The sequence below is a fragment of the Malus domestica genome, chromosome 07 (assembly GCF_042453785.1).
Source record: "Malus domestica chromosome 07, GDT2T_hap1".
Taxonomy (NCBI): domain Eukaryota; kingdom Viridiplantae; phylum Streptophyta; class Magnoliopsida; order Rosales; family Rosaceae; genus Malus; species Malus domestica.
Window position 1 is genome coordinate 9,519,229 of NC_091667.1, and position 10,270 is coordinate 9,529,498.

The 10,270-nt window shown below is 35.7% G+C and overlaps 1 protein-coding gene across 1 annotated transcript; it reads left to right on the plus strand.

The window, feature by feature from the left end:
• Positions 1-2,726: 2,726 nt before the first annotated feature.
• Positions 2,727-3,172, plus strand: LOC103445047 (FCS-Like Zinc finger 3-like). Its single transcript, XM_008384010.4, has 2 exons — positions 2,727-2,848; positions 3,007-3,172. The coding sequence occupies exons 1-2, from the start codon at positions 2,727-2,729 to the stop codon at positions 3,170-3,172; spliced, it is 288 nt and encodes a 95-aa protein (XP_008382232.1).
• Positions 3,173-10,270: the final 7,098 nt, after the last annotated feature.

Here is a 10,270-nt window from a genome sequence, read left to right on the forward strand (position 1 = left end):
CAAGAACATGGTGCGTGCACACTTATGTCTCTTTTCGCAGCCACTTGCCACGTAGCACGGGTGATAATCTACGGTGCTGCCCTGGTAGTTCTTTTAAGGCACACGTGTAACGAGCACAAAAGGAAGGCTGCCCGTGGGGCACGGCCCGTAGTCGTGGGCCCGGGGAGACAAGGACCTTGGAAGTAGAGCCAGCATGGTCCTGAGTCAGGTGGATCCCCCTAGATGGTTTTGGTGGGTGTGGGTCCCCTCCGAGTCACCTCCACTGTTGGGTCTTTAATTCCGCTATTGTTTTCTTTGGGCTTTTGGGGCCCAGTGTTTGCTCAAAGAAAGGATTCTAGAGATATTTTATGTTTGTTTACTTATATGCCCTTCTTTGTTAATGAGATCTACGAAGTAACACTCTAGGCTAGAATGACGTTTCTCTAGCACGCATTATGTTGGTGGTGCTGTTGTAATTAAGACGAGAAAACAATGACAATTGGAAAGAGGGTTATACTTTTGGATTCTTTTGACATTATTGTCCAAAAGCTTCTGCAAATCCTTTTATAGCCCACAAATCTCTTTTCATTTTTCTATTCTTGGAGTATTTACTTGCATTTAGAACCCACCTAAGAAGTTATATAACTAATGAGTTACCAAAGATTTTCATGAAACGCAAAAGATAATAAGGTTGTTGTACGTACATAAAAAATAAAAAAAAAGGTAAATTGCCGGTTATTTTCTAAAGAATTGTTTTTTTTTTAACAAATGTTATTATCTACACTAAGGAGGAGGGGTGAGATTTAGCCTCACAATGAGCTAGTAATAATGTGGTTCAAACTCGTTTTTGACGAGATTCGAACCTAAGACATTTTACTTACAAGTGAAGATAAACACCATTGGGTCATAGTACCAAGTAGCAAATTATTACTTTTTGAATATAAGCCCTATTCCTATTGTAAACTACACTAAGTATGGAGAGATGGTTAAATTTATTAAGGGGAAGGGAAAAGTTCGAAACCACTATAATAATTAAGGGGAGGGAGGAGTTTGAAACATGGGATGCTTGGATGGAAACCCAACAGTGTGTCCATTAGGATACTACACTAAGAGATGAGAGCGTTTGAACTCATGACGTAGTAGGTTCAAAAGAAATGACTAACTACTAGAGCAATCCACCACTTTCATTTCTTGAATTATTAATCAAGTGAAAATTAATGCCATTAATTATTTTTTTAGACAAAATAAGTCCTTAAAGCTCTTAAAAACTGTTAATTTCCCATGTAACGCTATTTTTTAAACTATTCCATCGAATCATGCGTAAATAATAAATCACATGGTTTGCACTTGCATTCTTTATAGCAATGAAATTATGTTTGATTAGACCTGCACATTACATACCTAATCAAAGAATTAGATCGATTTTCAGTAATTTGGAACATAAAACTTAATACGTCTCAAATATAAGTAAAAGAATACCATAGAATGGTAGTATTAGTTGGTGTGTACTAAGCTTTATGAGCACTATATACCAAACAACACTACCAAAACATTTGAAAAAAATAAAAATAAAAGTACCATTAAGACAATTGAACGGTTACAACCCTATCTATCTTGCATGAGAATTGGAGGGTTTACTCAATAATTTGACACCAAAACTAAAACCACTATCTCTAACTCTTATTTGAGCTACTCAACGAATCTAGAATGTGAAGATAGGGAATCTTAAATTAAACTTGTAGATGACGCTTTATCGCAGTGATGGAAGTCAATGATTATAAATACTGGTACATGTTCAAAGTCCACTGATCATCCTCTCTTCTAACAACTAATATTTTAAACCACTAACACTCATCTATCAGGAAAAAAAAAAAAAAAGACTTCCAAATAGCATCACTGATAGATTTTGCTTGGGAGCTAGATATCATATGATATCATACTATTAATAGTTAATTCTAAAGGATACCTAGAAACAAAGAAAGAAAAGATTCCCACATACTTCCCCAAAATGTGTCCCTTAATACTCAAAAAAGGAACACATAAATACAATAACCATTAGTAAAATAGTAATTGGTATTAATCTTAGCAAACACAAATGGAAGTGGAACTATTGCACTAATTAACCTCCCTCATCACGATGGTCTAGGGGAAGAGAGCCTCCAATTAAAAGGAATACTATTTTTTATGGATGTACTAAAAATACCCAACACAAAAGGGACCAAATGCAAAAATAGAAAAAACTAATGTAGCAAAAAATAAATAAAAGAAAAAGTTCTAGAAACAGATGCTGATGCATGCACCGCACTGCAGTGCAGCCAATAGATTGAGCCCAATGGAATCACGATGGGTCCAATCTCGAAAACCACCACCCATTGTTTTCTCCATAATATCCAATCTCCATCATGCAGAAAGTAAAATTCCAATGCTTCTCAGGCCACAATACTCTCATCCTCCCAGATAATCACAACCCTTGATTTTTCATAACAGTCTGGAAGTTGACTCAACCGAAGAACTTGATTGGTTTACCACATTTCTTCTACATAGACTCGCAAAGCAGCTCATCCCCCCAAGTCCACTGAACAAGTCTTTATATGTGGCAGGACTTTCCCGTTTAATTCCTCCCCCCACTCATTCACTTGTTCTTGGCACTAAGTTTGCAGCAAGCTCCAAATTTGTAGCAGATTAGCGACCGGTCCATCGATCTTTTCTTCTTCCTCTTCGGCTCCTTTGGTTTTATTTTTTGAAGTATGAGGACCGGCATGTTCTCCTACACCACTTACGAAGATCAAACAAACGAGCCTCACTTCCTTGATGCTTGTCATCTTTGTAGAAAACCACTTGGAAACAACTCGGACATCTTCATGTACAGGTAATTTTATGATCCAGTTTGTCAGAGCAGTGTGCCACCGCACTGCGGTATTTGCTAGATTAGATTAGGGTAGTTTGGAATATCGTTTTTATTGATTTTTGTTTGTGTGAAATTAGGTTTTCCATGTCCTGATGGGGATTTGGAATTATTTGTTTCAGGGGTAACACACCGTTTTGCAGTAAAGATTGTAGGCAAGAACAGATAAAGTTTGATGAGAACAAAGAGAAGAGCTGGAAGCTTTCTTCCAGCAGAAGAAAGTCAGATCCCAACAAGAACTCCACCGCTAACAAAACCGTACGGACAGGGTTTGTTGCTGTAGCCTGATTGATCTGAGACTGAGAGATTATTGGTGGAGATTGTTATTAAGATTTCAGATCAGTCCACGTGGCAAGATCATAGTGGAGGTGATCAAGGTTGACTGGGTGTTGTGATTTGTGAAGGTGGGGTGGACTGGTGGGTGAGGGGCTTCAAGGAAAACGAAGTAAATAGGAAATTGTGGCCGATTGGAAAATATAAAATTATGGAGGAGAAATCAAGAAAAACCCACCAAGAAAATTTTGTTCTTGTTTTTGTTTTTTGTTTTTTTTTGTTTTTTTTTTAATGTTTTGGTTGAGATGTTACAAGGCAAATAGCATCCTTTGAAATGTAAAGGATGGTTAATTTGTAAAATTTTGATAGTGGTCGATCATCTTTGTTTACTTCTCAAAGGACGTTGGTTGATACATTGATGAAAAGTCCATTCAAACGGATTGTTGTATAATTTTGTTTTGTGTTTTTTTTTACTACAAACGAATTTCTGCGCTAGTTTAAACAATAAAGAAAAAAAAAGAGTTCAAACACAAAACGCAACGGAATGAAAGAAAAAAAAAACTCTTTTAACAATCAGGTTCACCACTTGTTTTAGTCTCTTAATTTTGATGTAAAGTTTCTCCAATAATGTGACTCTCCATGCCAAAAGAGAAAAGGAAATGTAGAAAGAATAAAAGAATAGGCCTTTCCAGCTTTCATCTTTGCCAAAAGCATGGATGTCATGATCGATCATTACAAAATATCTTTAACTTTTTTATTTCTTTGTTTTAATAAAAATCGATTGGGAATTTTGCACATACACCGCTTGGACAATTAGGGTTTCTGCAAATATCCCCTAAAGATCTTCTTTTGACAACCAATCATGATTCTACTTTTAATGCGAATTTAAAGTTTTCATGAAGGAAATTTTAAATGTTTACACGGTTCGATAGATAAAGTGATATATTACAATTGATCGAAAATTTTATTTTCCAAGTTTTTAATCAATTATATTACTTACCTTTTCGTTTGACACATTTAAAAATCTATTCGTTTTCATAAGAAATTCAATTAAAAATCCTCGCAAGTTGCATAATAGGAGATTTTTTCCCCCTTATTAACACGACTTGGGGTAAGATTTTTAATTTTTTACTGGAAAGTAGCAACTCCATTCAAAATAGCCAAAAGGCTAACAGCACAAGTACAAAATGACTAATGCTAGTGACTAAATTTTATAAATTATATGATATGAAAGTTAATGATTGAATTATTATTTAAAGATTGATTAACTTATTTCTTATTGGTAACACATAATTTAATTTGTAAATTTAGTCAACAAATTTGATATACCTAACATTGCTCATACATAAAAGTTGACCAAAATGAACAAAACTGGGAGACTGATCAAACAAAGAGCAGTTACAAAATTACCAAGAGAGAAAGATTTAGGGAAATTGGTGGACGTCGAATCAAAGATCCCAGACACAACTTCCTCCTAGCAAGGGACTTGGATTGTCTGCCCTCTTAGTTATGGTGCCCTTCCATGCCCTCCTATTTTGTGCGGTCACGGTTAAGCCACGTCAATATTTTATATTAATTTTTTAATAAGATAATAAGACAAAAAATAATAAAAATATAAAATATTGACGTGGCTTAACCGTGACCGCACAAAATAGGAGAGCATGAAAGGGCACCACAACTAGGAGGGCAGACAATCCAAGTCCCCTAGCAAGCGCCGCAACACAGACGGGGTAAAGATTATATTGGCTACTTCTCATCGGCACACGTTAATGTAATTCTTACCGTCAAAATTCGTTAAATTTTCTGTTAGTTTGATGATATGGCACACGTAGAGCCTACAGCTACATAGCCAATAACTTGGTGTTACGTGAAATATATATATATTTTTTTTAAATTAAAAAAAAACCAAATGAAATATTTAAAAAACTAAATAAATTAAAAAAAAAAACCCAGTCTGCATCTTCCCCCATCGCCATCCGCGTCTCTCTCTCTCCCTAGACCACCATCTGCCACAACCACCCACCAAAACAATATCATAACATCAAAATACTTGGAAAAAAGATAAAGGATTTCAATTGCGGGTCCATAGCGACCTGGTTGCAGAGAATCAATCCCGATCGCCGCCTTCACTTCTCCCTGTCATTGTACGAACCAAAAGCGAACCGCAGATAAAACGAATTGCAGAGAATCGAAAAAAAATTTGAGATGCAGCTGGGGTTTGGGTGGATATGGCTTGGAAGATGCAGATGGGCCTTTTTGTTGTCTTTGTTTATTTATTTGTCAAATTATTTTATTTGTCTTCTAATTGGTTTTAGAATTTTAAAAAAAAAAAATTACTTTTTCTTGTATCGTCGCGTTATGTTAACTTATTGGTTATATAAGCTCTGTGTGTTCATGTCATCAAATTAACAGAAAATCTACAAGATTTTGACGGCAAGGATCGTATTGATGTGCAGTGATAAAATTTAGGGTCTAACTAGATTGATTGATTTGTAAATTAAGAAATTGCAATGATAAGTTAGATCAATTTCAAAAACGATTTATGATAAAAATCCAATAAATAAGTTTGCAATTTCTCCAATTAAAATCAACCCAAGTGTTCGTTGGTTTCTTTTCCTTCTTCTTCTTTTTTGTTTTTTGTTTTTCTTTATGAAGAGAAATTATATGTCAACTTTGAGTGGGTAGTATGGAGTTGAAGAATTTCAGGCTTTGCCGGTTGGTAAGCTTTTGGTTTATAAATCTTGATTCCATTGTACTATCATGATGGCACACATAATAACCAAACCCAAAAATACCCTGATACACCAAGCAAATAGAAACACACAAAAACGCTCACCAAAGTCCTATTTATATGGGAATCAAACCCGGTTACAATACAAGTCCAAATATGATACCATAATCCAGTCTAGATAGACAAAACATAGCCTAAATGGGACTTCAATTCAAAACACGATATGCGGGTTGATCGGTCGGCATGATCCGATTGATTAGGTGATCAAATCGACTGGTCGCCATGCAATTGTCTTCTTTGCCACTGTTTTCTCATTCTCCCGTATGATTGCTCGATTGAGAAGAGAATGCTTTGAATAATGTGTTTATTCTTTTTAGGAAGAAGTATAATATACAATCTTAATTCTAACCAAATAGGGAAGAATAATTACAGGAGATTACAAAGAGATTTCTCCTAGATTACACATGATCCATCCTAAACTAGAAAATTCTAAATTATAGGAAACTACAAGTCAACACTCACCCTCAAGTTGGTGCATATATGTTACACATGCCCAACTTGTTTAGAAACTTAGAGAACTTTTCACTAGAAACTGCTTTGGTGAGAATGTCAGCTATTTGATCATCCGTTCTGATTGGAGGCACTTCAATTATTTTACCTTCTAGCTTTTCCTTAATAAAGAACTTGTCAACCTCTACATGTTTAGTTCTATCATGTTGTACCGGATTATGAGCAATATCGCGAGTAGCCTTATTATCACAAAACAACTTCATCGGTTGACTATGTTTGACACCTAAATCTTGTAGTAGTAGTTTAAGCCATAAAATCTCACAAATACCAAGGGCCATACTTCTGTATTCCGCTTCTGCACTCGACCTTGCTACTACTCCTTACTTCTTGCTTCTCCAAGTAATCAGTTTTCCACCAACAAAGGTGAAGTAACCTGATGTTGAGCGTCTATCATCACTCGAACCGGCCTAGTTAGCATCCGTATAACCTTCAACACTAAAATGACCATTCTTCTTAAATAAAATCCTTTTTCCTGGACTTCCTTTCAAATAACTCAATATTCTCATAACTGCAATCATGTGTTGTTCTCCTGGATCATGCATATATTGAGTAACGACACTTAAGGCTTGAGCAAGGTCTAGTCTAGTATGCAGTGTTCTAAAAATCGGCCTAGGCGGTGGCCGGCCGTGGGGATTAACTCAAAATCGGGAGAAAAATCGGGACATGAATTAGGCGGCCGTCGAGACGGCCTAGGCGGGCGACTGAATGGCCTAGGCGGTCCAGGAATTTCAGTTTTGTTCTTTTTTTTTCAAGAATGTAGATCAGCTGCAATCTTGTCTTTCTGGTTTCTAGTTCACAGTTTGGCGAAAGGATGAAGACGCTGAAAGATGACTCTCTCTCTCTCTTTCTCTCTCTCTTTCTCTCTCTCTCTCTCTCTCTTTGTTTCACACCACGTACACTATACATGCTTTTCTTATTTAATTTTTTTTCTTAGTTTCCCTCCAATCAAGTTTTGACAGCATGCATCAAGTTGCTTGCTTTTTGTCAAAAGCCATAGGTTGTCGGTCTTGCATATTGATTTTTCTTGTAAAAAATGATGGGTGTCAGTCCCTACATCCAAACACCTTTATTTCTCTTTAAATTAAACATAATTTTTTTTTTTAAATTACTATGAACCACCCACCCATATTCACATCAGACCGCCTAACTAACATGGGATTTTTACTTTTATTTTTTTAAAATTAGATATAATCTTTCAAAATGTATTAAGTTATAGGGCATATATGCTTAATGTGTTTTTAAAATTTGGACTTGTTAGATATTGTTTTTCATTTTATCCATAGATTTCATACAAGTATAATTTTGTGTAAGTGTCAATATGTATTATTTACAAGATATACCAAAAATTTACCTAAATCCGCCTAGGCTGCCTAGGCGACTGCCTAGGCGCTAGGCGCTAGCCCGCCGCCCGACTAGCGCCTAGCGTTTTTTAGAACCTTGCTAGTATGTGCCAAATACATTAATCTTCCCACCAACCGTTGATACCTCCCTTTATCTACCAGTACTTGGTTTAGATCAATGCTCAGCTTCATTCCTTCTACCAATGGAGTAGTCACGGGTTTGCATGCTGACATGCCAGTTTCTTTTAACAGATCAAGAATATACTTTCTCTGTGACAGGAAGATTCATGACTTGCTCCTTGATACCTCAATCCCGAGAAAATATTTCAGAGACCCAAGATCCTTCATCTCGAATTTTGTACTTAAATATTTCTGCAAGGCTGCACACTCATCCGGATCATTACCGATAACTACCATGTCATCCACATATACAATAACTGATGTAAGCTTTCCATTCTGATGTTTCAAGAACAGCGTGTGATCACAGTTACTTTGCTTATATCCAAATGCTCTCATAGACTTGATAAATCTACTGAACCACGCTCTTGGGGACTGCTTCAACCTATATAATGATTTTCAAAGCCTACACACCTTTTGTCTATGCATATCTGGAACATTACTCCTTGGTGGGAGTTCCATGTAAATTTCTTCTGTCAAATCCCCATGCAAGAAGACATTCTTCACATCAAACTGTTGTAATGGCTAATTAAGATTTGCAGCCAAGGACAACAAAACACAAACTGTATTGACCTTGGCCACATGGGCAAATGTATTTGTATAGTCAATTCCATATTTTTGAGTGTATTATTTTGCTACTAGTCTTGCCTTGAAGCAATCCATTGTTCCTGTCACGGCCCGACTCGCAAATAAAGACTACTCATGAGCTAGGGTGTGAGTCATATCTTAGCTATATAAATAAATTTTACAACCAAGATATGGTGGAAAATAAAATAAAATTATAATAATTTTACATACATTAGATAACAAAATCTTACATAAAAATTATCAAATATGCAGCGGAAATAAAATATTAATATACAAAATTAATTCATAATAAAAGTACCAACTAAAATAATAATTGAAATTAGCATCTCTCGCAAAAACATAAAATGTATGCAATGAGATGCATGAATGTACTCACTCCCTTCTAATCCCTTCAACACATACCTAAGGCACCCAAGCATGCACGTCTCATACTATGCTTATACCACTTGGCTCTGAGTACGTTAGAATATGAATTAACTCTCGTTCATCCCTTAAACCCAATTTTTATAATTAAACTCTCAGTTTCCACTTTATTAAACAGACACTTCACTTGACGCTCAAATGTATATTCAAACCTTGCACCCTACACCTGACATATACAAGATTTCATTATTTTTATCATCAACCAATTGTATACTCAAGCCTTGCACCCTACGCCTGACATATACAAGGTTCATTATTATTCAAGGCAAACTTCAGCCCTTGAATATCCTTACAATTTAAACACTTTACACAAGTGAGCACTTGACACAACACAACTCTTTTTCTTGCTTTGCAATGCATATGTATATGTCATGTTCACACAGTTATCAATACTCACATTTTCTTTAACAAGACTGTAACTTCAACATAAATCAAATTGATTAGTAACAAGAGTAATATAATCATAATATTAACAAAATAATAATCTATGTAAATGATAAGCAATATGTTACCAGTTCCTCATTTTTTGTTGTTGTTTCAATTCATTTCCTCTCTCTTGTTCTCTTTCTTCCTTCACCACTTCCCCTTCCTCTTCTTTAATATAGTTGAAACTCTACATACGTAATAGGAGTTAGATTGCTGAAAAAATTCCATGAAAGTGAGCAAAAGAAACTAGAGATGTTGGCCATGCAAAGAGGTTGGCAGAGAAGGCTAGCTCAACCGAACATCAGCCATTCAAACTGGGATACAAGTCAGCACATAGATTGGATTGTCGTAGTTTTTGGATACATTATAAAGGAGATGATAAGGAACAACTTTTGTGAATGACGTGTTTTGATCTGACCTCTAAAAAATGGGGTTTTGGTACTCATAACATGGCTGTCCAGTTTTCTGCGGATTTAGAGACATGAGTTGGTATTTCAAACATATTGGATGATCACACCGTTGGATTTTTCGGAAATTGTGATATAACATGGTAGAGAGACAGACAAACAACTCTCATGAAGAAAGTATTATGATATAATCTATGGATGTTGGTGTTTTGGTCTATTAAATAGGCTGGACGAATTTCTAGTTTTGGATATCTTTCTTTTGATAGATGGAGTTTGGTAGAGATTTGTTGGGTAAGGTCTCATATATTTTTCTAGGATTTGTCTCACACTTTTTGTACATCATTCTCAAGGGAAAATAAATGGAGATTTTTGATGGTTTGGTGGAAGTGCTTCTCATGTCAATGATCTCAAAATGTAAACGCATAAACACACAAGATTTAAATGGTTCGTC

Excerpts from the sequence above, each read along its gene's own strand:
- LOC103445047 (XM_008384010.4), top strand. The coding sequence starts at position 2,727 with ATGAGGACCGGCATGTTCTCCTACACCACTTACGAAGATCAAACAAAC. Across the intron at positions 2,849-3,006 it reads TCGGACATCTTCATGTACAG|GGGTAACACACCGTTTTGCA; the intron begins GTAATTTTATGA and ends TATTTGTTTCAG.